We start from the raw sequence: 26,516 nt of genomic DNA, 5'->3' as shown, positions 1-26,516 counted from the left end.
AAGAACAGGGATGTGAGCAAGCAGGACTTGTTTTCCTCAAGTCACAGCAGAGGAGCGTGAGTTGGATCCTCTGTGCTAGGGAAGAAAGACTGAAACCTGGCTCTGAAGAATGTGAGTGCTGTTTTTGTAAGTGGCTCAGACATGAACAGTTACAAAAGCAGAGAAAGCTGGATCAAAACATGACAAGCCCGACAGCGCTGCAATTAAAAAGGCATATGATCCTTTGCACATCCTGGGCTCTTCTTCCCAGAACTCCAAACAGGGGGGAAGTGTGTCAGAGCAGCCACAAGTGCAGCAAGGCCCAGGCTGCACACAATGGCAGAGTGAAATTGGAAGGAGAGGGCTTTACCTGAATGGACACAATCTGTTCTATTTCCAATGCAGGGAATACAGTTAATTAATAGTTAAAGTTTCCCCTCTGACAAACACTTCCGAAAGAAGGAAAAAAGAAAGTCAAAACACTGGGGATACAGACTCAGTACACACAGCCCTGCTTTCGGATTTCATGTGTTTCCATGGACTACGTTTACAAGGAAACACTCGAGGCTTTGCTGATTCTCAGCAGCCATGGGAGCTTTCTGGCTTTTAATACTTATTCCAGCTGCAAAAGGGTACAGTCAGTATGTAACAGAGCTGGCACAACTGTGGGAGATGGTGACTTTCTAGTGGCTGCACCACCACTGCATTTGGGTTTTGTTTTTCCTGCAATGCTATTTAAATCACAGAGGAATGCATATGATGCCTTATAATAGCATACGATGCCTTATAACACACACACCATCAACAGAATTTTTTTGACTCAACATCCCTTGTGCATTAGGCAGTAGCAATAAGCTGCATCAAAGAATAAATTGCTAACTGAAGCGGATAGATCTGAGCATATGTGGACAGCAATCTTTACTTTTAAGAGTGCCATCCTTTGGTGCATGAGGAATGTGAAAGTACATAACTGAGCTCTGTAACACAAACGCTGCATAAGCCAGCAAAGAAAGGCTTTGGACTGCTATGGATATGCAATGCATTTTACAGGCCATGTGAATAAAATTCAAAGCCCCCTGCTGCTTTCAGATCACACGGCTGTAATAGAAAACTATTGTGATAACCTTCCCTAAGGCCTCCTTTGTACATAAGCCATTCATTCTATTCCTAATACAGTATACAAAACTCAGCACTTTTTTTGCTGAATCAGTTTCTTCCACGCTTTACAATTTGCTGTACTACCTGCCATATACAGATTGCATGAGCTCTAACTTCCATAACAGCAGGTTCTCACTTCAACCCTTTCCAAACCACCTGGTCTGAGGAACAAGCACAGTTCTCAATGAATCAGTCTATCTGACCCGATATTTTCACCTAAGCCATTCATTATTCACAGGGAAATAACAGCTCAGTGAGGCACACAATTCTCCTTCCTGTGATGCCTGGCTTTGACTAAGCCCTTCATGCTGTAATATATTGCAATGGCCACATTGCTACAGTAATTTAACCGTTTCTTGGCCTTTATGCATTCCTTTCCTTTGTCCCATTGCCAAGTTCACCCAAGCCTATGTTTGCCCAAGCAGGTATTAGTTCTGCTACTCTTTACATGGCGTTCTTGAGCCAACAATCTCACTATTGGTAAAGGTACAAAGTCTTAACTAGATCATACAAAAGAAGAACCTCTATGAAGGTTCTTCTTAGCCCAACGTTATATAGAATGATATTTTTTCCCCTGTAACACAATGAAGACACGAATCGATGTTTTTCTTATGCAATATTTCAGAACCCCTATGTGATGTCTGCATGGGTGAACTACTGAAATAAAAACCAACCCACCACAATAGCAAACAGAAGAATCCCTTATAACCAAGGGGAAAGAAGAAAGCATCAAGACGACCCAATTTTCATCTTCTCATTAACCTTCAGTTACAGGGTTAAAACAGCTCTGCTAGAGATGAGCGCTGCTCAGCCTGTGATTCATGGGCTTCCAGCAGGCTGTTAGCAGTCTGCATTGAAAGACTGTCTGCAAAGCAACCGCCCGCTTCTGGCTGAGTCTGTTAATGTGAGAGATGTAAACACCAGAATCACATTTTTATAGAACGAGGACTTTAAACTCCAATACTGGTAGTCATAATAGGAAACTTGTGGTTTCATGAAATAACATTTAGCTTTTCCTAATGCTGTTCCATTGCTGTTACCATTCTCCTCCTCTTCTGCCACTGCCAAAAAATACAGATGTAGAAGCAAAGCCTTTTTTTTCCCCCGAAAGCCTCAGCTGGTTCTCCAGCAGAACTGACCTCATAGGGCTCACCATTCAGAGATAAAAGTATAGTATTGCAAGAAACAAAACAAAAGCTGGCATTTGAAATGGATGAAGCTAATTACATAAGGAGTAGCACAAGAAGTTCATATAACCAATATTTGTTGCTCTGCTAAATTAAATGCTGATATCTCAGCATTTATAAGCTGCTGAGATGGAGGTGAGTCAGGATATGTCTCCACTGTACTGTGCCTCTGAGTAATGGCTTGTGTTTGTGGGTGAATGCGAGCTAAACCTGCCTTGAAAGTATGTGTCGCTTTACATTACAAGGCACATATCCTTTACACTTTGAATCCATAACCAGTGCTGAAGCTGGCTGGATAAGACAGGAGGTCACTCCAGAATGACCTACAGCACATTATCACAAGTAGACGCACTATGAAAATGCTCCAGACATACTGTGAGAGAATTTCTGCATCCTTCTTGACTCCCTCTATAGCAGCTCTTCCCTCCTGTCTGTCTTGATCTTCCCCCTGCCTGCCTTCTTGCCTGTCAACATAACAGCTGCAGTAACTCTGATTTGTGCTTTCCCATCTCTTCCCTCAAAGCCAGACGGATTAGCAATGGGCCCAATGGATCAATTTCATACAAGCAAATGGTTTGTTCTGCAGAACAGGTATTTTGTCAGACTTTGTGATACCTCAATTTCTGTATTGCAGAAGGCAGCGCGACTCAAAGGACTATTTGCGACATAATTCTGTTGCCAACGTGTAGATTTGCACTTCTGGTGCATATTAATCATAGTGTATCATCCTACAGATCCAGGATGACCAACACTGGTCAAAAACAATGGGACTACCAATAGGGCACATGCCATTAAGCTGCTGAGAACAAGTGAATATAAGGGTAAAAGAAAATGCACACCAGAGAGAGTAGAACACACCTGACTCATTGTCCTGCCTATGAAGCCAATGAAGGGTACCCAAAAGTAGCATACGCAAACAATAAAAACGCCATAGAAAACTCCTTTTGCCCCCAGGGCTCTTACACAGACAGTGTAATAATCACAATAGTGATTCTTACAGTTAATAGCTCGTGATGCATTTCTGTTTTGTGAACGTATCCTTTTTCTCCCTTCAAAAACGTTTCCAGCATCCCTATTGCCATATTAGATCACACAGAGTAAAGAAGAGAGAAAAGAAGCTACTGAAATGCTGTGGGTTTTGCTTCAGTTGAAGAAGGAAACCACCTCACTTGTATGCAATATCCTTCACAACAGCAATTCAGGTGGCCATGATTCTGAAGCCCTACTCCAACAGAAATGGCAGTTGTCGCTCAAGAGACTTTGAACACATTGCATGGTTCTGAAATGCTCCTTTTCCAGCCTGCCCCGCAGTTAACAGGTACACTCACCTTAAATGCAAGCAGTTGAACCTTCCCTTCTGTTGCCTGGTTTTCTTGAGACTTTGCCACTGGCTTCTCCCTCGTTCTCAGGCTGTATCTGTGGCTACAAAGGAACTTGTTCCACGCAGGATTCAGTCTTGACAGGATGTGTGCTCAAAATGGCAGTAACTGCTCCACTCAGCGCCTCACACTGGAGGATACATTGCCTGCGTCACCTTCCAGCCTTGGTGCCTTCCAAAGATCTGCTTGAGGTGGACACTTTGCTCACTGTGCTGCGCCAACATGCAGCTCAGTGCCCAGCTGTCCTCACAACCACTCCTGTTCCTCAAGCTCCAGATGAATTAAAAGCTCTGTGAAGAACATAAAAAGGAGATTAAGCCCAAATTGCCTTTCTGGAAGCTAGCATCCTCCTGTGCTGGTGTCCTGTCAGTAACACCTGTACGCTTTGGGTGCCAAGCCGTGGTTCAGCACCAATGGCAGGCTGTTGTGATTAGTGAGCCACCATGTACAGACGGCTGGAAGTCTCCCTGCAAGAAAGCCTCAGATGTGCTTGTACATCACTGTAAGTTAAGCAATCAAATAACTGTTAAGGTGATTGCTTTTTATAAGCATGCTTTTGACTAAACATATTTTGCCCACAGGTTGTTTTATTGTCACCATAAAAGCCTTCATTGCTGTTTATTTATCATCTTCTCTCTCCAACGGTACTTTTTATAGTTCGTTCTGCAGTCAGACAGCTTAATTTGTAACTTGTGTAACTGTTCTGCCCAGCAACAGCACCGGGAAAGCAGTCGGGAGATGGTGCACCATAAACAGCGCTGGCACGGCCATTCAGGGCAACTACTGGAAGTGATGTCGGGCTTTTAATTACCTCGTTTTCATCACAGAGGTTCCAACAGTACAGGGCCGTGCAGGGCGGTACAGCTCCGCGTGTACTTTTCCATCCCAAAGTGCCACACACGGCACGGACTGGGAACACGGAGCCGGGACAAATCGCCACACGCTTCGCTAACTGCAGTGACCTCACGGCCAAAGCACGCGGGGCTGCCTCAGCTAAAAGCCTTTTTCTCTGCCATCGGCTGCTTTCCGCACCGGACGGCACCTGTGTGTGAAGCGGCGCGCCGAGGCGGGCAGCACCTCACCGAGGCCGGTAAGGAGGTGGGCGCAGCACGTGGCTGCCAGCACTCCGCAATCGGAAGGAGCAGCCCCGAGGGAGGGAGGCACAACAAGAGCCCGCGGGGACGGCCGGGCAGCGATGGAGCTGCGGGCACACCGACGTCACGGCCCGGCACGGCCCCCACCGCCGCCACTCCCGCCGCCGCGCGGGGCCGAGGGGCGCGGCCTCGCCTCCTCCCGCCGCCTCTCGCGAGGCCTCCGCCGCCGCCCGGCCCACGTCACCGCGGAGCAGACGGGGACAACATGGCGGAGCGGCGGCGGCACAGGAAGCGGATCCAGGTAGCCGAGCCTCCCCCCCCGCCCTCCTTCCCGGCCCGCGGCCCCCTCCTCCCGTCGGGCCGACCGGGTGCTCCGGTCGGGCGGGTTCCGGGCTTCCCCCGGTCCGGCGGCCTCTCCGCGCATCGCTATGGGCCGGCGGCTCCGGGCTTCGGCTCAGGCTGCGCGGCCCGGCCGTGCCCGCGGGCGGCTCCGCTAAGCGTTGTCGGTAGGAGCCCCGCAGGAGCCGGGCTCGTTCCGGGGGCAGCCCCGCGTGTGGCACAGCCCGAGCGGCGGCGCGCGGCCCCGGTCCTCCGCTCAGCCCTGATAGCCCTGGGGGGGGAGGGTCTGCGGCTCGGCGCCGACGTGCCCCAACCCGAAGGAAACGATGCGGCGGGGAAAGGAAACTTATTCCTTACAAAAGACACGCGGTGTGTCTCAGTGTAGGCTTGGCCAGCCTCGGGCTGTATTAGGAGGCGGTGGTGTGATGCCCTGGGGGCTGCCCGGGTGCCCACGCAGGACAGGAAGGAGCGGCTGTTCCTGCAGTGTGCAGTGCAGGTGTTGCGGTGCTGGCAGCATCGGTTACTATAACAACTGTCACTGCCCTCTGTTGTTAACCCCCACACTCAGTAGTGTTTGTTTAGGGTTTATTGCTGTGCTGTGAGCAGAGATAATAGTTGTGATAGGAACCATAGCGCCGTCCAACAGACATAAACTCCGTACCTCATCCCTATGCCCAGCCGCCATCCAAGCTCTCCTCCTGTTCTCATCCTCCTCCCTGTCACCAAGAAGGCAGAGATGTGTCAATACAGCAGCGGCTCCTTTTTGCTCTTTAATTCAAGTTTCTGTGAAGGAAAAGCAAGGGGTCATTAATCCGGATCTTGTGATCATATTAAACCTTACCTGGCACAGGTATTGGGCGTCAGAGCGATCACTTCAGACTGCTGCAGACTGCCTGTTCCCACACACAGCAGTAGCCCATCCATCAAAAGCAGCCAAACGCAATCAGATGCCACGTGTAACTGCCAGGGCTCTGGGCTTAAGCACAAGCTTACTCCCAGCCCGTGAGCAATAGATTTGTTAGTAATTGCATTTGTGTTAACGTGGTTTTAGATTGTGGTCTGAAGTTGTGATATAACGATAAATGTCTGTTGCTTCTTGGTAGTTTCCCAGTGTATGTCAACAACAGCGGGGAGGCCAAACAATGAACAAAGGAGGCCATTGAATGCCCAGAGGGTGTTCTTAATTGGGCAGAGTGAATAAAGCAATATGTATTTTTCTGCCTTCGTTTTCTTAGTAAACTTTTTGAGCTTTCTTGCCACGGTCCCCGTGTGATTATCGCATTTCAGGATAGCTCTGCAAATCGTGGTAGTTGTGAATTCTCTCAAGCCTGCTTTATGTGTTCCCCATCAGAGGTGGGAGCAGGAAAGATTTGTTACAAAAATGCGTTCTGTAACACCAGGTGCATTGCCTAATCTGTGCTGTGTAGCGCAGGCTCTTCCTGTGGCAGCAAGGCGAAAGTTACAGAGATCTTAACATCAAAAGTCTGAATGAAGACATCTCATAGGTAAAGACTGCAGCGTCACTCCTGGCAGTAATTTAGCTGTAATTAACACAGATATGCAGTAGAGAAACGAGTGTGTTCAGACAGATACCCCTTGAAAGAAGCGGGGTGTCTTTGCCTTTTACTCCAGTAACCCAATTAAGGCTATTTCATCTCTTGGGAAAAGCAGTTGGTCCCACAGTGCTGACTTAAACGCAGCATCTTCAGTCAGTGTCTTTGACAGGCTGAGTAACGTGTGGCGCTTTGGCAGGTTTGCAGTTTGATTGTTAAGTAGGCATTAAGGTTTAATTACGTTGGCCACATTCCACCGCGCACGGTTTTATTCTGCCCATGTGGAGCTGTGTTTGCGCTGCGATTAATAGCACTTGTGTAGCATCTTATGCCCTGCCCTCTGCTCTAGAAATGCTGATGTGTATAAATACTGCTTTTATAAATAGGGGAAACGGTGCTTAAGGCCGTGATTTGGCAAGTGTCTCAGCTGCAAATCGATGTCTGGATTCATGCTTTGAGATGCTTCTGCTGATGGACAGGTAGAAATCGGGATGAACAGTCCTACCCCGTTCTTCTGTCGTGTCTTGGTTTGGCTCTGCTGGAAGAAAGATGTGCAACAGCTGCATTGCTGCTTCCTGTGGCTTTGGGTTTTGTGAACGAATGTAAAGGATCTTCTGAGGTGACAGTGCACACAAACTGCATTGCAACTGGCCTGTTCGTTGTTTTTCTTATCACAAATCCTGGTAGTCTGACGCACCCGGCACCTTCTGAGATGCTGATGTCTGAGTCCTCAGCCCAGCAGAGCAGGAGCTTGTCCCTGTGCTGTGGGGAAGTGCTGGCATTGCAGCGCTGGTTAGAGCGGTCTGCTCAAGGAGATGCATTAGTTTGATGGCCATCCCCCAGATCTCTTTCTTACTTGCAGACAGTGATGCAGGGGGACCTTTTCTCCTCCTTAGGGTTGGATTCGCTTTCCTAAGATGGTTAAAATGGTGATAGTTCCTTAGTGGAGTTCACCCAAGCATTCAAGCCAGTGGGAATTCATTGCACCTGCTGCAGTGTAAGTTCGATGTTAGGAAAGGTCTGGAAAATGTCTGTGCAGATTTGGATCTCAGCACTTAGTGATGAGTTAAGAGTCAGCACTTCCTATTCTGCATGTATTTCATACGTGGTGCTGGCCATGTACCAAAGGAGTGTAGGCTGCAGCAAGCTTAGATCAAAAACCAGGTTCTGAAAACCAAAGCTCTCCGGTTTGGGAGCAAAGGAAAGTAAGAACACGTTTGTATCATTGAAATCAAGGAGTTTTCATGGCCCCTTTAAAACAAAGCAGCATAAATCCTTGCAATTTTTGTGTGCACATGAAGTAACTTGTGCTGTGAGTGATAATCATCGTTTACTCTGTTCTGATTTTCCAGAAACCTTGTTTCTATGGCAGAAAGAAATCCTCTGCTCTCGGGTTGTGCCTGTGATGCAGAGCAGAAAAAGATGAGTGAAATTTCAAACCACGGTTGTGCCTTTTGGCCTTCACTGAGCGGTGCCAGGAGAACCTGAATAAGTCATACTTGGGTAGAGATGAAAGCAAGAAAGCAGCTCTGCCTACAGTGGTTTTCATAGCTCCGTTCAGATGTTCTGATTTTTAGTGTTACACAGGCCTCTTTTGTTTCGGTCCCAATTAGAGGTTTAATTAAGTTGGGAGCTACAGCTGTGTATTGAAGGCCATTTGGAAGGCACTGTGCAATGCTTTGAATTGGGAGATAATGGAAAAAAAGTGAATTTGGTTAATGCTTTCCATTCACTTTGAAAGTCTCCGACCTGGTTTGTGGATTCCTGTAGGACACAGTTTTGATGGGAATGCTTGAGGGTTACTCCTAAAAATGCCTCAGTTCTGCACTGCGTTTAGTAGTAAGTGGGCAGGCTGAGCACTGCTCCTCCCGCCCTCCTGTAGCTGAAATTCTTCTGTCTGGCTAGATAAGAAGTTTGGTTTTATTTTTAATGGCATTCTTCCAGAATGTGTAAATTATCAGGAATTGCAACTTCCCATGAGTTTTCAGTACGTAAAATTAAATTAGATGCGAGGGTCTAAAATAAAACCTCCTGCAGAACTATCTGGAAACATTGCAGTGTCCTGTTTTTCACTGACTGGAAAGTCTGATGGTAGAATATTAACTGAGCGGACCTTTCACAGCATTCTGTAAAGACATAGTTTGATATCTTTCTTCAATCTGTCTGTCTTTCCAGTAAAAAGCAAACTTGAAATAGCAGAAAGTTTTCATGCGCTTTTTAAGACCATCTCATCTGTTTTAAAGCTTTCTAATTTGTTTCAGACTGCCCCCTGATTAATCCACATAATCCTTTTCTAACTGCACGGGGAGGTTAAGTAGCCTGGTGGTGTCTGGCTGTTGCTGCATTTGAAGGTGAAGATCAGTTGAACTGCATTGCTCAAAACCTGTGCTTGGGATACCAGCAAATCCAGTGTGGACCAACGCGTGCAGTGCTAGCAGGAGATAAGTGCTGTCAATATCTGTAGCTTCTCTGGCTGTTTTACAGTCTGTTAGAAAGAATAACGTTTGCCCTGTGAATGGTTGCTGTAAGTGTAACAAGCTGGTAGGAACTATTAGAAAAGCACTATTCTGAAAGGCAGTTGCTGCATTTAGTCATTAGTATCCATGGCACTTCGGGGTGCTCTGTGCACTGGGCATGGCACATGCTCATTCATTTTCTTTAAGTGCGCGGCAATTTGTTTTGTTGCTGTTAACTCAAATCTGGCGTAGGACTAAAATTGGTAAAGCAATTGGTGAATTACAATATACATATGCAGGGACATCAAACCACTGCACGTCAATTATGTGCATACATACACTGCCATTGGTGAATAGTCACAGAATCATAGAATGGTTTGGGTTGCAAAGGCCCACGATGCTCACCCAGTTCCAACCCCCTGCTATGTGCAGGGTCACCAACCAGCAGCCCAGGCTGCCCAGAGCCACATCCAGCCTGGCCTTGAATGGCTGCAGGGATGGGGCATCCACAGCCTCCTTGGGCAACCTGTTCCAGTGCATCACCACCCTCTGTGTGAAGAACTTCCTCCTAAGATCCAACCCGAACCTCCCACGAGCTGTCTGATGTTTAATAGAGACTTGTAAAACCACAGAAGAAGGACGAAGTGCATCTGGAGGCTGTTAGGATCACCTGGCCGGGTTTTACACAGATTATACTGAGCTTGAAATAGTGGTCTCAGGTGTAACAAACCACTGAGTGCTCTTGGTAATTTGGAGGTCTGTTGAACCAGTGTTATGTTCTTGCAAAAAGACAGGAAAGGCAGGGATCTCTGCTGGGAAGGTCATTAATTAACCAGTTGACTTTGAAAGTTAGCTGTGCAAACTGTTGAAAATTAACAGCTCTCACTGCCTGAAGTTTTTATTTTGGCATAGCAGCATCTGCTTGTCTTTGCGTTTCCATTTCACAGGGCTCCTTCTTCCTAACGTGCACGTTTGGAAGTTCCATGTGCTTCATGCCATGCTGTGTAGGGCTGTTCCTAGCACCGAGGTGGACAGAATCTCCTCAGTGCTGCTCTGAAGTTTGTCATTTTGTAGTCATGCAGCAGCACTGAAAACGTCTGCAGAAATGTTTCTACTTTTCAACGTGGTTTTCCCTCCTCCTTCACGCGACAGTTGAGCTGCTTTGTGTGCTTTGTGTTCTGTCCATACGCCTGTGCTGCTGTCATTTCATACATACTAATTCCTCTCTGTTGGTTTCCTTTGCTCTCAGCTTCACCGCTGCTTTCATCCAGCCTCGTAAGCAGCTTCCCGTTTGCTGGGTTCCCAGTACAAGCTTTTAGTCCCTCCGTTAACATGCCCTTTCTACAGCTGCTAAATGAGTTCAGCCATCACCTCTGGATCATTGCCATAAGATAATGAGGATGCCTTTTCTGATTTTTGAGCCCAAATGAGTGTTTTCTGCGTATTTAAACCCATGTTAATTTTGTACCTTTGCTGTTGCAGGAGGTGGGTGAGCCATTCAAAGAAGAGAAGGCTGTTGCTAAATACTTACGGTTCAACTGCCCGACAAAATCCACCAACATGATGGGCCACCGAGTGGATTACTTCATTGGTAGGGTTACTTTTAACCAGAGAATGGTACTGCTTCCACCAACACTGCGCTGGGGAGGAGGGCTTTTGTTTTCATTATTAGTGCTTTATCTAGTAAGTCTTGGTCTTACGGTACGGTTCTGAAAACTTATGTAGGCATTTGATAGCTGTAAAATTAATGATGATGATAAAATAAGTGATTAATGTTTGGGGATTTTTCCCCCCACTTTTCTCTCTAGCCTCAAAAGCTGTGGATTGCCTCCTGGATTCAAAGTGGGCAAAGGCCAAGAAAGGAGAGGAAGCTTTATTTACAACTCGAGAGTCTGTGGTTGATTACTGCAACAGGTATGGCCTAATTCATCAGTTTGAATAATGAGTATAGTTGTCAAGATGTCTGAGTTCCTCAGAACCACTTTTGCTTAGGCTGCTTTGATGAAAGGAGTCCACACACTCTTTAAGACATTTGTGTTACTACGGAAAAATAAAGACTGTATTTTTATTGCTATGTTGGAGGGTGTAAGATAAGAAATAGACACAACTTAGTGTCATCATCTTTGTTCCCAGAACTCTCCCATGCTTTCATTAAGCTGTTTGGCACAGCAAGTTTTCCTAAATTCTGAAGTTATTTTAAGTAGGCAGGATCAGATTTCTCACATCTCCTCCCTCTGTCTGCCATGACAGCAAAAGCAGAACTTTGAGGTTCTTGTTATGCCTCTCGTGTGGTATGTCGCTGTCACTTAGCGTACTCAGAGTGCTTTGTTTAGATGAACGGCATATTCTGACTCTTCTGCCCTTTTTTGGGGCTGCATTTTAGTCTTGACGAGCTCTGCAGAAGCCACTTCGAAATTAAGATTATGGCTAATGCTCCGTCTGTTCTTGGGGCGTCTTTTACGTAGCCATCCAGCAAGGTGAGATTCTGCCCTCAACTCTAGGGCTGAGGCAGAGCTGGTTCAGTGAACTTTAATCCCTGTGCTGACTTTTTCAAGAAAATAGAGAAAAATACAAACACTATTTTAATGCAAGCAGAAAAATAAGTCTCCCTTTCAAGAATCTCTGGACTGACGTAAGTGCCTGTACATTTGTTCTTTGATTACTGAAGCCTCAGGTAAGACAGCAGCTGGCTAAGTCCTTCAGGCCCAGCACTGTAATGAATGCTACATAGTGTGAAAATGAAATGAATTTGACCCTCTGCTCTGTGCTTTTTGCCACCGGTATCACTTGGTGCACTGATGATCCACTGGGCACCATACCATGGCTGCAGCTCGGTTTCTCTTGCAGACCCTTGAATCACTGATAATGATAAGACCACCTTTGGCCATTAAAACTGCTCTCAGGGTTTTGAACGTTACCCTGAACTCCCTTCAGGATAAGGCTGTTTAGGCACTTATTCATATTAAAAGCAAGTGCCTTAACTCTCTTGGTGTAGCTGTTGTGATTGTTTTGCCTGTCCAGTCCAACAGAAAACAAGGATCAGGTTCTGCTCCCTCATCCTGTGTCAATTGCATTGAATAGTTCCATATTTAAAACACTTTACTATCTGAATTCATTATACTGCTCCAATGCATAAGGTCTCCTGGTGCACTTAACGTATTGATCTTAGCTTAGGAAGTTGTTCCAGTGGGGGGATTTGGCACAGGTAAACTACAGCAATAATGCTGCATTCAGCAGATCTAAAGAGAGCCGAGAGGTTGGGAAAGAGCTGCCCTGAAGGCCATACCTGTGGGCTGCTCAGTACCTGAGCCAACCTGAGTGTACAGCTGTGAAGAAAATAGTTGCTCCCAAGAAAGTGACTTTGTGCTGCTAGAAACTACATAAACAATTGTCTGAAGGAAGGTTTCTTTTTGCTGTTGTTGGTTGGTTTTTTTTCTATTTAAATATTCCCATGTCCTGGTTTTGTCTGGGGTAGAGATTACAGTAGCTGGTATGGTGCTGTGTTTTGGATTGAAGATGAGAATTCTGTTGATAACACCCTGATGTTTTAGTTGTTGCAGAGCAGTGCTGCACAGAACCCAGGACATGTCAGATCCTCATGCTGCCCTACCAGCGAGGAACTGGGGGTACACAAGGAGCTGGGAGGTGACACAGCCAGCACAGCTGACCCAAACTGGCCAAAGGGATGTTCTATACACACAGCATCATGCTGAATGATAAAGCTGGGGGAGTTGCCACTGCTCAGGGCAGTCAGTTTACCTAATTTCACAAGCAGTCCAGCATAAGGACTTGATCTGCAGCAAGAGATGAAGGAAACCAAGTGCAAATCAAATCAATCTGATGTATAAGGCCAGGCTTTTTGAGGTGAATTGGCCCTTGGATTTCGTACGTCACTGCTTGCCCTCAGTCTGAAGAGCAGTATTCTGTTCTTCCTGCATGGAATACGGGTATGGTCCTTTTGTGGACATTACTTGTTGGTGACAACTTCAAGACTGCCAAGTACCACCTCCTTTGGCCCAGCCAGCTGAGTATGGTCATGCTGTAAGGTATGTTTGTAGCTGACATGACTGGAATGCTTGCACAAGTTAATTAATTAAAAGCTAATTAAATTGGCGGCCTGATGGTTTTCTCCTTCCTACATCTCGTGTATTCTTTTATATCTGTTCAAAATTCAGCTGCAGAAGAGTATGGGTTGTATTAAGTTTTGAACAGGTGAAAAAACAGCCAAGCAAGAGATGAGATGTGGTAGTTCACGGTGGTGTTCACTGTCATTCAGTTACGCTTTACATGATTATCTTCAGTAGGTAATCTAGACTGGTATCCAATAGTTTAATTGCATGTAAGCATGATTATTCCAGCAACGCTTAAATATGTCATTTAACTTCTTTCGTTTTAAGACTCCTGAAAAAGCAGTTCTTTCATCGAGCATTAAAAGTGATGAAAATGAAACCTGACAAGGACACAAAGAAAGAAAAGGAAAAAGGCAAAGCTGAGAGTGGGAAAGAAGAGGAGAAGAAAAGCAAGAAGGAAAGCAGCAAAGATGAAAAAACCAAGAAGGAGAAAGAAAAGAAAAAGGATGGTGAAAAAGAAGAGTGTAAGAAGGTAAGGGAGAAAGAGACAAACCTGTCAGCAGAGAATACGATGTTGTGAAGATTACATTACAAAACCATGACACATGGCTTAAACATTTGGTTGGTTGTTCCAAAGGGTGAGGTGCTTTTTTTTTTTCTCTTTTGCCAATCTTAGTCTCGAAAATGCACCTTTTTAGCTTTTTGGAGTTCCAGTTCTGATTGGGATCACAGCAGACACTTCATTTGTGTCTCCGTGTACCTCATCATCTTGTAACGTGGGCTGAGTTAATAAGAAACTGCTTCTGTTCAGCTTCAGCAGGCACTGATGCTTTGTGCAAGTGTTCTGTAGCACAGATTGACGTGTGTGTGTGTGACCTGACATCTCAAGGCAGTGCAGCTGCACACGTAAAACAAATGAGCATTTTTGCCATGTTTGGTGGTAAGAAAGCTTGGGATGTGATACTTGGTGCCTGTGAATGGTTCTGTAGTGGTGAGCCATGTTGGTGTAAGGGAGATCCGTCAGTAATTACACAGTGCTTAATTTTCATAGACCTTTCATTTACTCTCTTTATAGCTGACACTTGATGAAGAGGGGTGTGTTTTGTTATGTGTTCAGTGGTTGAATACAGTGTGAGCTGGTAGGATAGCCTCACAAGTTAATCCGCCTCCAACACTCTGAAGTGAGGTAATGGCACACAACTAAAGGCATAGTCTGCCTGTGCAAAGGTCCGGATCTCAGAATAAAGTTACATGGCCGATAAGGGAATTATGAACAAAATAAACTTGCTGGTGATCTAAATGAAGAAGCCAGAATAAGGCTACCAAACTTGAGATACCTTAAAGTGCTGATACTGAGAGTTATGAACTCCTCCATTTCCCTGTTGTCTGAAGTGTTACATTATTAAATGTTAATCTTTAATCATTAATTATCAAGCTGATATTTTAGTAGCTGGTATAAAAGGCAGTGGATACTAACTTATCAGAGGGCAAAAATTAGAAAGTTAATTTCTAGCAAAGAGAAAGGAGGCAGGGAAAAGGGAGGCATGAGATCTGAAAGGAACTGAGGAAGGTAGAGGATAGCATGGCAGATATTGATTTGGAAAGATGCCCACGTGGTAAATGTGGCACCAAGCTACCAAGTAATTGCAAGAGAGTTGGTGGTCTCTACGCAGAACATCGGTGGAGCTTTGATGTGCATTTGAACACATAATGCAATCCTGAGGTTACAGTCTTGTCTTTAGGTACTATGCAAAATAGAATTTCTCTGTCCTTACAGTATTCCTGTATCTTTAACTACCCAGGAGAACAGGAGGAAACAAAATACCTTCGGTTATGGTCACATTTGATGCTTTAATTTGTGAAAAGTCATCAGGTTGGATATATTCAAATAGTAGAAATTCAGAGCCTGTGTGTGATTTTTCATGTATAGTTTATGTTTGTCCTCAGGATGAGACCCCAGGAACACCAAAAAAAAAGGAAACTAAGAGGAAATTTAAGCTCGAGCCACACGAAGACCAAGTTTTCTTAGATGGAAATGAGGTAAGGTTTATGGGTACTTTGTGAATTTAATGTCAACGCATTATATACTGGAATCCCACAGACTCTCTATTGTCCTGTTGACAGAAGAAATAATGACAATGTGGTGGCTGATCTTGCAGCATCAAATTTTAGCTATCTTCAAGGAGATTAGAGATCTGGTGTCTAATAGAAAGAATAATTCCCAGAGGTTTGTGTTTTTGGCCATGAGGTGAAGCAGAACATTAAATACTTCATGTTGCATCACTCTGGAAGTCTTAATGACTCTTCTGAGGTGACCTTCTGGTACTTTGCATCAACTCTTCTGCTGAGGGCTCCTGCTTAACAGTACTTGGCTGCTGCTTTGAATTGTAACTGTGAAGACAGTTTTTAGTTGTACTTGTTCAGATAACTCTACCGGGAAGCATCTTTCCTAAGGCTGAACAACTCTGGCTCATCTGGAGCATTTCAGCTTGATGCTTTGGTCCATGCATCGCCTTGTTTGGTTGTTTTTGTTGTTGGTTTTCTGTTTTGTTTTCTCTTAAAGGAATCTCTTCAAAGCCAGAAGCAATTTATATTTTTTTCATTTGACAGACTGGAGAAGTCTTTTTACTTTTACAAAACTTGTCTGTGCTTCATGCTGAGCAATACTGATGTGTAATGGAAAAACAAACAAACATACACCAATAATCACCTTGATTCAGTAATACTCTGAATCTTGCATTTCCCCGTCAGTTTTACTGTAGGACCGTTCACATCAGCTGAAAATCAATCTGGGTAATAACTAATTTCATGAAGGAATTCTTCAACAGCTGCATTTTGAAACTTCCCATGTTTTTTATAACCAGCCCAGAAATGCATTCCCTCCCAGCAGGAACCTCTCCGCAGCCACTGCGCTGTGCAGTGCCTTTGGCTCCCGCCCCCAGGCTCAGATTATGATCAGTACATACCTGAGGCAATCAGTATGGGCATGCAGGCATGCAGCCCCTTGGCTGTTTGTCTCTCCTGGCAGTTGCTCTGTTTCAAGTGCTATTCAAAATGCAATGCTTCCTCCGGTACCCCTTGCCCTCTTTTGGTACTGACTGAAGTGCTGTTTGTTCAGTGCAAACCAGCATCAGGGTAGCACTAAGAATCTGAGTGAGGTAAAAAAAAAATCCTGTGTCAGAGAGCTTTTTTTTCAAGTGTTAAACATTATTTCTGTTGTAGGTGTATGTGTGGATCTACGACCCTGTTCACTTTAAAACATTTGCCATGGGACTCGTACTTGGTAAGTAAGAGCAGATGTTGGCAAGCACACCATAAATGCAGCCGCGTTACCAAACAGGAGTATCTCTCCTTGGAGAAATTTATATCTTCTTCCCAGAGAAAACTTTTTTTGTTGCATTTTAGCACAATTTGTCAGCAGTCACACTATGGGAAGTTTGATCTCGGGATGGAGGGAGGACACTTGCAAATAAAAGATACAGAAGAGGACACGGCTGTGACATGCTTTAGAAAATGTTGGAATTTGCACGTGGCTGCGAGCTGTTTCAATAATACCTTTCAGACCCTAGGCTTGTTCTTTCTGTAGTTTAGGCCAAATCAACTGCTGGCTTTTAATTAAATGTAATCTTGATGTTAACTCACATCCGTGAACTCACAGCTAACGGTGCTGCTATTCCAGCAGCCCGACCTGTAACTTTCAGCTTTCCACAGCAGAAAACTGACTCTGGAGTCATCCCCTGGGGCTGCATTCAGCTCTCTGATCAGTTGGTGGTGCCCAAGGACTGCACCCAGCTCACTGCCTGCTTCCTGCTGGGCAGGTTACTGGCAGCTCCCTGATCACCTTCTTGCTTTCAGCCTTTTCAGCAGTTCTCTCTGGTGATCAAGTACTTGCTGCATGTGGTAGTATCCCTAAGTGTCTGTCTACCCATAATGAAAGCAGCAGTGGGACTAGGAAAGGTTTCAGTCAAGGCATAAATCAGTGTTATCTAACTCATGCATTGCTAACCCAGTACCTTGAATAGAGGTAAGCCTAGAACCTTCGTGTTTATGTCAGGAAGAACTAATTATGTTTCTCATTCTTTTCCTCTTTCTATTTAGTGATTGCTGTTATAGCTGCAACTCTGTTTCCACTTTGGCCAGCAGAAATGCGTGTTGGTGTATATTACCTCAGCGTAGGTGCAGGCTGTTTTGTAGCCAGTATTCTTCTTCTTGCCGTTGGTAAGTGTCAGTAACCTTCATTTCCTCAGTAGGTGAAATCTAGAAGAGCAGAAACATATCATATGTTTAGGCACTGTTTGAGGTGTGCGAATCTCTCAGTCCCATCTGGTTAATTTGTTCTTAGCAGCAGCCAGATTGATTGATTCTGCATCTGTATTTCCCTGGTGGCCACGGGGTGTCAGAGTTGTGCTGCAGAAGGAAAGAAATCTCCACCTCGTTTGGCCTATTTGTGTTTTCCTGTACAGTGGAGATTTTATTTCCTCAGTTTAAAACCAAACACAAAAAGAAACCGAGAAGCCCACGCAAAAGCAAAATCAAACCCAGAGCGTAAAAAATAGATTCTGGAGTAAGAATGATATAACCAGGATTTGAAAGCATTAAGAGGTGAATCACAGATGATACATGATTACTGGGGGCAGGGGAAAGGGGTTGGTAACAAAACTAAAAGACTTTTCCCAAAGCTTGTTGCTGTTGTGGCTTTGTGTGGATGTTAGTATGACTTACACCAGACATCATTGTACGTTGTGAATGCTATTATAACAAACCTTCACATTGTTTTAATACAGCTCGCTGCATCCTTTTCCTGATTATCTGGCTCATCACCGGAGGAAGGCATCACTTTTGGTTCCTGCCAAACCTTACAGCAGATGTGGGATTCATTGACTCCTTCAGGCCCCTGTACACACACGAATACAAAGGACCAAAAGCAGACTTAAAGAAAGAGGAAAAATCAGAATCCAAAAAGCAGCAAAAATATGACAGTGAGGAGAAATCAGATAGTGAGAAGAAGGAAGAAGAAGATGGGAAAACAGAAGCAACGAGGAACTCGGGAACGGAAGGCTCAGGAGGAGAGCGGCATTCAGACACAGACAGTGACAGGCGTGAAGATGACAGGTCCCAGCACAGTAGTGGAAATGGAAACGACTTTGAAATGATCACAAAAGAGGAACTTGAACAGCAAACAGATGAAGGGGATTGTGAAGAGGAAGAGGAAGAAGACACCGAAAGTAGGCCTTCACACGAGAAGTCATAACTGGCTGTGCTGGTGGGACTAAGTATGTGCAAATGGTTGGATTTTCTTTGTTGGCTGATCACCAAAACATAGACCATACAGTAGCATCTTTGTTTGCTGAAATATACACATTACCAAACAGTTTTATATCTAGTTCCTTCTTTTTTTTTTTTTAACCATTAACTTGATTACTTGGTACTATGTTAGTCATTAATATACATTTACAGAAGTTTTATCAACCTGACAAGTTTTCTCTTGATTAATAGATTGCCCAGATCGTCCTCAGACATTGAAAACCACAGCCTTCTGGTACTTGCATAACTGGTCAGATAGTTCTGCTTCTCAGACTTCCTTTTGTAAAACAGGTAAAAAGTTGAATGACCAAATCTCAGACTATTCCTAGTTGTACTCATTTGATAGCTAGTTAGATAAAGCCCTTCTTAGCCCACAGCTTTCTTGATATGTTTCTTGATTTTTTTTTTTTCCTTTTCAAAAGACTGTGAAAACTTTCCTAAAGTAGTTTTAGCAGAAGTATTTTGCTGAAAATATAAGAGCTGGTAGCGCTGAATTTGGCTGCAGTGTTCTCTGTTTCTCCAGACTATATGCCAGCAACTTAGGAAATCCAAACTGTTTTTGTACATCTGGTTCAGAGAAAGACGTCATCTCCAGCAGGTGAAGGAAGCAGCAATTGGAAGTAATGGCTGTTTTCTTTCTCCTGCTCCATCGTAATTAAAAAAAAAAAATAATGTATTCTGTACATAATTTACAAATAAAGCAAACCATTTACTTTATCTGCTACTTATTATTTAGAGATTTGATCCAGCGTTCAGTTTGTATGAATAAAGCCATTTTGTGGTGTGTCTATCAGAGAAAATGCAAGTCAAGAGGACCTCACGGAATATTTGTGTATGATCAGTAGCTGTTCCACAAGAGCTTTAGTTTTGTGCCAACATTCCATGTATTTGAGTATGAGTAAATTGATCCTTATTAAATGAAAGCAAACAACATAGCTGTATGTATGCCTTAATGTTAAAACTTTCTATTTTCTGGAACTGGAATACTTTTTAAACAGAAGAGCCGGGAGAGTATTCGCTTGTTCAGAAATATAGATAATCAAAGCTAATATGAAGTGATGATAAATCATTTGTTTATAAATACCTGGAAGTAGTTTGTGCAGTTTCTCTTACGCATCCCTTATGTATTGGATGTTTGGAGGCTATGCTGTATGTTTTGGTTAACTAAACATTTAAGAAGTTTAAACTTGGCATCATTCCTCGAGATCACTTAAGCAGGAGCTGTAGATCTGATTGTTTCCTGAACCAACTCTCAGAATATAAGGGTAATGTCATCTTAGTTTTACTCACTCAGCACTTTTTTCAGTTCTAAATTGCTTCCCCTTCCTTCCAGCGTTAGCATTTTGGATGAAGATTCCTATTTTTGTGCAGATACGTCTTAATGGGTGGATTGAAACTCACTGGATACAGTGTCACTTGTTCCTTAAATCCGGATATTTGCTCTGTAAGAAAACAGATAAATTGGACCACTTTTTAAACAAATATAACATAAAAATCGAAGGGCCCATTATAGAAATAGTTTGACTTCTGGACAACCTGTATGTTAGAACTGATTAAAATAACTAACAAAGTCCTGTCACTGCCTTCATTACCATACTGAGATGAACGTTACATGATGGTGAAGGTCTCAGCTAACAGCCATTTCACTCATTTCAGCAGCCATTTCAGGATGCTCTTTATGCTTTGCTCATACAGGTGTTAGTTTTCTTTACGCTTGCATTTCACATCCTCACATCCAGAGTTGAGAACAGAACTGCAGCCCTTTCTGTGCAAGAATCTTCAGCTGGCTGCCTCTGATTTGCAGTACATCTGACCTTAAGAGCTACTGCTGCAGCCTGCTAACTAACTTACTGTTTACCCTGCAAGAGCAGACTTATAAAGTTGCTTTTCTGCGGAAGACATCCCTGCAGTTCATTTTGTTGGATTCCTGCTGCTGCCAACAGGAGCTGAAATAAGTTTGGCTGATTTTTTGCATGTGTATGTTTTCCAGAAGGTGTCTGCACTTAGTGCTTCAGAGAGCACCGCTATGCACTGAGTGCTGCAGCACGCAGATACGGGCAGCACGTCCAGCAGCAGGTGGCTGATCAGCAGCATACACTGTGAGGATGGCAAGAAAAAAGGCCTCAGTTCTTCAATTAATTGCTAAACTACACTCTAAGCCAAACTTATCTTCCTTTGGTTATGTCAGAGAAAGGCTGACAAGCAGCTGCCTTGCTTAAAATTAAGCACAGAATATGCAAACATTACATGTAGAAACGTTGAAAATATCACTGCCTGTCTTAGCCCTGTGTTTTCCTTCCTGCAACCACCTGCACATCTCAGCACATGATACACTGTGGAGCTAAGCTGTCTGAGCTTGGAGGGTTGCCTTCCAGCTGCTCTGTGAATATAAGTCTTCTCTAGTAGGGTCACATGGACAGCAAAGTAATATTCAGACCTCTCAGTTGGCATCAGAAGCACCAGGCAATGCAGGAACATCTTCCAAATGCAGCTGTTTTACTGGCAGAAGTTGGACATCCCCGTCAGAATCCCTCTCGGATCTGTTGGCAGACTCAATTCAAGTGAGCTCAATTTACACAGTAAATCCTTTTCATCTTCCACGCAGCCCTTCCCTGCCCTTTATGTCCCTCGTACAGTTGCTGAGCTGCTTCCCCCTCGCTGTCCCTGCGTCACTATCTGTGCTGCAGCCACCAACCAAAGCGACTTACGAACTAAAACAAAAGTACCACCTGGAAAAACAACCACTGTGGAAAAGAGAAGCATCATCACCACAAGGACAGAGCAGAGATATGAAACACACCAAGGCTCTGCTGCACACCACGACTGCACTACGGCTTCTTCGCGTCGCACATAAGGAGTGGGACAAAACAGCCTTATCAGTGTAAACAAACTCAGGCTGAGCAGCTGCTGAATGTTTTCAATAGACTTCCTGGTAATGGCTGGTACAATTTCATTAGGGCTTCTCGTTTTATTTAATAAAACATTGGATGATTTTATTTGTAGTACAGCAACAGGTGCAGGAAAACAAAAGGCACATTTCCTGATCCGATTGTGTCCACAAAGAGTCCATTACTCATTGGCTGACACAGCGGGCATTCATTTTGCCATGTGTATTTCTTATGTGAAAATAATGATCAGGCAGAAAAATAACTGTCTTATGATAAAGGACTTTGGAGATGAGTTAGAGTTAGCAACAGCACAGTGCAAATAGTTTCAGTGTAAATGCAAGTGAAAAGTGAGATAACAGTGCTCAGTTGATACGGATCATGCTTTAGATATAGATCGGAATACATGGAACAGGTGGAATCCATCACTAATCCTGTCTCCTTACTTCTTCAGAGATGCAAAACTCAGGACAAGAAAGAAGGAATGCACACTGTCTGCTTTTAAAAGGCTGTTCAGTACATGGAAACACCCTGTGAATGGGACACCGGTCAAGTACTTTCCTCATTAAAAAGAAGCTGTCCCTTAGCACACATTTCTTAGTTAATTCCTTTGTTATGATCTTCATAAACACCCTCCTGTCCTTCTGAGAGGTGACATTTCAGGAACAGCAAGAGCACAACTGCACCAGGTCATTGCAAAACTCAAATTGCTTGCCCTGTGCTGACAAATCATGTGATGATTAAGGCATTAAACCTGTTCTGCAAGGCAACACCCAGCTAAGGGCATAGCCAGGAAAAAGAGAAGCATAGGAAAGGCTCTATCAGATGGGCGCCCATCTCCACATCTCCTGCAGCTGGTCTCCTGCCAGCTCTGCTCACAGCTCTTATGGCCATTCAGCTCCAAATTAAGTCAAAGCCCAAATCTTTGGAGTTTCTCATAGTAACTTTTCCAGGCGTTCATAACTACACCTTTGCCCTCACGTGAAAGCAAAACACACAAATATATGTTTGATCTCCCAGTTCCCACATGGCTGGAAGCATCCCAGATGTCAGTGTAGGATTTCTTGAAACACACGGGGGTGAGATGTACGTTTCTGCCTTCCTGAATAAAGGGTAGGAAGGCAACCAGGTTTTGAAGCGCAACAAAGTCCAGACAGGAAGAACTGAGGAAAAGCAAAGATTCAGGCTGACTACCTAGGAATCACTGCCATGATGTGATGAACATGGGTTAAGTACTGAGGCCGGCCTGGCAGCAGCACTGCTGCCTGATCACCCCCAGACTCACCTCACCACCTCACGGTGCCCCGGCTGTTATTGCCTTTTGTTTTGTACTTTTCCCTGTTTTTTAATTCTATTCAGTAGATTGCTACAGGATATCCAAGATAAAAAGCCAACTCATTTCGAAGGCTTCATCATCTACCTTTAGGATTATCTAACTCATTTTCTTTAGACAAACAATAAGCCCTCTCCTAATCTGCTTCCAAACTTTTCTTCATTGCTGCAAGCCTCGGGGGAGGACGGAGTGGAATCTATTCGCTGGGACAAGGCTCGCAGGGAAACATCCCTTCCCGTGCGCCAAGTGCGGCCTTACGGGGAGGGAATCCCCAGCGAGGAGACGGGGCCGGGCGGGGATTCCTCCGTCGGGCGGCGGGGCCGCACCCCGACACGCCTAGCGAAGGGGCGGGTATGGCCGCCGGCTGAGCAGGCAGGGAAAGTCCCGGCCGAGCAGCAGCGCGGAGGGCCGGCCGCAGCAGGTGGGTGCTCGGCGGGCAGGGAGCGGGCCGGCCCCGCACAGCCGCCGCCTCGACCCGGGGAGCGCGGAACGCGGTGGGAGCGCGGGCGGGGAACGCTGAGGGCGGAGGAGCGTTACCGACACGGTTGTTAGTTACCGATACGGTTGTTAGTTACCGACACGGTTGTTAGTTACCGACACGGTTGTTACCGGAGCGCTGAACGCCGGCCCGCTGCTCTGCCCGCAGGAGGAACGCAGGCGGCGGCTGCCGGGGCCGCCTCGGAGCGCTGAGCCGCAGTACTCGCTGTTTCAGCCTGACCTCAGACGTTCCTCACATCCACTTTTAGCCGAACGAAAAGGCAGAAGTGTTGGGCGCCTTCTTGCAGAAAACTGGGAAAGGAGGAAACGAGCAAAGCCGCAGTCAGCAGCCCCACAGAACAGCGAGAATGAAAAGGGAGACGACTTAGTGCTTTGCTTTGGTCTGCGGTTCTAAGAGCTGTGCAAACACCAGCCTCACCTTCCTGTTTCTTCAGCAAAGAGAGAAGAAAGCGTGCCTAGTTTTTGCTGATATCCTGCCATCCTGCCCTCTTGCATTCATTTAAACAAGTGGAAAGAGTTGTTATAAGAAAAATTACACCAACTTGAAGGGGAAAAGCAGCACCTGTGAGGGCACGTAGTGCTGTAGCACCACACTGCTGCAGGAGTGCACAAAAAGCCCCAGCCAACAGACACAGCTTGCTTGCATTGGATCAGCACAGTTGCTAGATTTTAGCAACCAAAAAATAGGATGCCTTGGTTTGCTGCCTTTCTGCTTTTGGATATTTCCACAGTCTCGCTTCCATATGGGGGACCATAATGTAACGCATCCCACGTGTTGCACAGTTTGTTTCCTGTGTGATTATGTAATTTCCCCACAATACCAAGGAGCTCTGAAATATCCACCCCTCTGCCCAGACCGACAGAAAGACCGCCATGCTTCTATAGGGAAGAAACACCATCAACCTTATTGCAAACCCTTTCATTAGGAAAGTAGCTAGAAAAGTAACTTACTTAAGCTTACACTGGTCTTTTAACTCCCAAGAGAGCATAAGTTGAGGCATATCAGGCATTTCTTGACAGTTTAATCATTTGAAGCTTTTGACCCTTAAGGAACCTGGAGAGTTCAGGTGTGTCTCTGCTATTTGATACCATACAGGACAACTCATTGGAAGAGGTGCCCCAGAAATGAACGTCTGCAAACGTTTTTTTCCTTTCCAGACATGAGGCGTTGCGCCCTGTGATACTTACTGTGCTGCTTCTCACCACTGGGAGGATGGCTGCTCTACGCTGTGAGAACTGCTCCAGTCGGTACCAGCAGCCCCAGCTCAGCCGGCCCCTGGAGTTCAGCTGCATGCTGCTTCTGGTCATGCTTGGAAAAGTGTGCCTGGATCTCTTCATGCTGCAAGTTAAGCACAAGAAAGTGAAAGTTAGTTTTATGGGATATTTCTGCGTCTCCCTGGCACTTCTTGATTTCGTACTGCTGCTGACTATAGCTGTCATCCTCTACTTGGAGGACTTTGCGCTCTGGGGTGTCAGATTCACTAAGTACCACATCTGCCTGTTTACCCAGATCATTTCTCTTACTTATGGCACTTTGCATTACCCGGTGTATATCGTGGCAGGTCTGGATTATTACGTGACTATAGCCCAAACCTCTCAATTCCCCCGAAGAGGTCGAAGATTATTTTACATTTTTGTTGTGGTTTTTATATGGATCTCTGTTTTTTTTTGTATTCTGAAAGTTCCTGCTATCTATGAAGAACTAGAAATTCAGAACCATTTCTCTGGTTATCAGTGTCCTGTCTTTGTCAGCGTGCAGAGCTACTCTGTTTCAGTTGCCATGCTGGTTCTCATATGCATAGCTCTCGTGGTCTGCTGGAAGGAAATGATCACCATGCTGCTGTCCATGCGGGTAGCCTCCTTTGCCAGCCAACCCGTTCTGCTGTTCTCCTACGTGCCCAACAACAACAGCACTTGTTTCAGGCGGCAGCTTCTGACCAGACTCCTCATCTGTTTTCTTGGTACTTGGGCACCTTTTGTTCTTTTCCAGTTTATCATCTTGTTTCTTGGTGCTTGGGTTCCAGCCTACATGGAGATGAACGTCCCATGGCTGTACTTCATCAACAGCTTTCTTATTGCAGTAGCATACTGGTTTCGATGTCACGATGTCGAACTGACAGAGGAGATGTGGTCCACAGATCCATTTGTCAGCTGGAAGTTCTGCTTTATGCCATTTGACAATGAAAACACAGAGCCAGCTGAAAAACCAGGCACAGTAATTGTAATCTGTTAACGAGCTGCTGACTGAAAAGACTGCTAGGACTGCGTGTACTTTGATGTTCTGTGGCCCTTACAGATAACACAGGGAAACATCTCCAGATCTACAATTCACAGGAGGAAAATTTAACATTCGTGAGTACAGTAAGGAACAATGCACCAGAATGTGGGATGCTGCACGCTTCTACACTGGGCTTTATTCCCTTTTCAGAGTACTTAAAAGAAGACCACTACTTACATACAGTAAGTTCTTAGTTAAAGCTGGTGTTTATTACTACAAGTTTACAATTGTTTTAAATTGAATGATCTCAGGTTTTATAGTATAAAATACATCAGCTTTTAATAGGCTAAAGCTCCTTTTTTTATCAGTTGCATTGAGGTGACCAACTGTCAAGTTCAAACTGCTGTATGGTTTTTTTTTAGTGTATTTTCTTGTTAAAGTTTTTGTTAGTTTAAGATTTTTTCCATGGTTAATGAGGAATGCAGCATCCTAATTGAGGCTATACCTTCATCAGAAATATAAACTTTGATTACAGCAACTATTGCAAGATGGATATTGTCACAACTACGAGAAAGGCAGTGATTTATTTCCTTGTTACTGTTCCTCTAAGGTATGCATGTTCACATTAAAAATTCTTTAATTGCAGTCACAGCAGTAAGAGCTTTAATGCAAAAGAAAAACAAACACGCTTAATATGAACGGTTGGACTAGACCCCCTGTACTGAGCAGATGCAAAGAATCACAAGGTTGGAAGGGACCTACAAGACCATCTAGTTCAACTGTCCTCCCATTACTGTTGCTACCACAAGCCACTAAACTAGATCTCGTAGCTCATGCACTCCTGTAAGCGTATACTCTTACGAGGTTATGTGAGTACATGCCAAAGGTTAAAGGATGGGTTGGACTAGAGTAGAATGTACATTGGAGCCAAAATCACTCTGACATTAAAGTAGTTACATTTGCTAAAGCGTTTCTAGTGCAATAAGGGAAAACCTGTTCAGACTTCCAAACTATTTCATTAGTTCTCTTACTCGAGGAAGCTCTTCAGTTCACAGGGGATGGA

The 26,516-nt window shown here is 44.7% G+C and overlaps 2 protein-coding genes across 3 annotated transcripts; both read left to right on the top strand.

The window, feature by feature from the left end:
* The first annotated feature begins 4,946 nt into the window (after nt 1-4,946).
* SEC62 (SEC62 homolog, preprotein translocation factor) lies at nt 4,947-20,969 on the top strand. Its single transcript, XM_072344331.1, has 8 exons — nt 4,947-5,098; nt 10,628-10,736; nt 10,954-11,059; nt 13,543-13,747; nt 15,163-15,255; nt 16,438-16,498; nt 17,314-17,433; nt 18,000-20,969. The coding sequence occupies exons 1-8, from the start codon at nt 5,063-5,065 to the stop codon at nt 18,464-18,466; spliced, it is 1,197 nt and encodes a 398-aa protein (XP_072200432.1). The 5' UTR covers nt 4,947-5,062; the 3' UTR covers nt 18,467-20,969.
* A 2,025-nt stretch (nt 20,970-22,994) lies between these two features.
* On the top strand, nt 22,995-26,494 carry GPR160 (G protein-coupled receptor 160). Of its 2 annotated transcripts, none has more exons than XM_072344332.1 (2): nt 22,995-23,158; nt 24,394-26,494. In XM_072344332.1, the coding sequence occupies exon 2, from the start codon at nt 24,449-24,451 to the stop codon at nt 25,466-25,468; it is 1,020 nt and encodes a 339-aa protein (XP_072200433.1). In that variant the 5' UTR covers nt 22,995-23,158; nt 24,394-24,448; the 3' UTR covers nt 25,469-26,494. The 2 variants fall into 2 exon arrangements, with proteins under 2 accessions (XP_072200433.1, XP_072200434.1); XM_072344333.1 differs by lacking the exon at nt 22,995-23,158 and adding an exon at nt 24,181-24,302 and having other exon boundaries at nt 24,394-25,468.
* The last annotated feature ends 22 nt before the right edge of the window (nt 26,495-26,516 follow it).

The sequence above is a fragment of the Excalfactoria chinensis genome, chromosome 9 (genome assembly GCF_039878825.1).
Source record: "Excalfactoria chinensis isolate bCotChi1 chromosome 9, bCotChi1.hap2, whole genome shotgun sequence".
Taxonomy (NCBI): Eukaryota; Metazoa; Chordata; class Aves; order Galliformes; family Phasianidae; genus Excalfactoria; species Excalfactoria chinensis.
This window is presented reverse-complemented; position numbering and strand designations above follow the sequence as displayed.

Coding starts and splice junctions, on each gene's coding strand:
- GPR160 (XM_072344332.1), top strand. CDS start 24,449: ATGGCTGCTCTACGCTGTGAGAACTGCTCCAGTCGGTACCAGCAGCCC.
- SEC62 (XM_072344331.1), top strand. CDS start 5,063: ATGGCGGAGCGGCGGCGGCACAGGAAGCGGATCCAG. Junction 5,099..10,627: donor GGCACAGGAAGCGGATCCAG/GTAGCCGAGCCT, acceptor TTGCTGTTGCAG/GAGGTGGGTGAGCCATTCAA. Junction 11,060..13,542: donor GTGGTTGATTACTGCAACAG/GTATGGCCTAAT, acceptor TTTCGTTTTAAG/ACTCCTGAAAAAGCAGTTCT.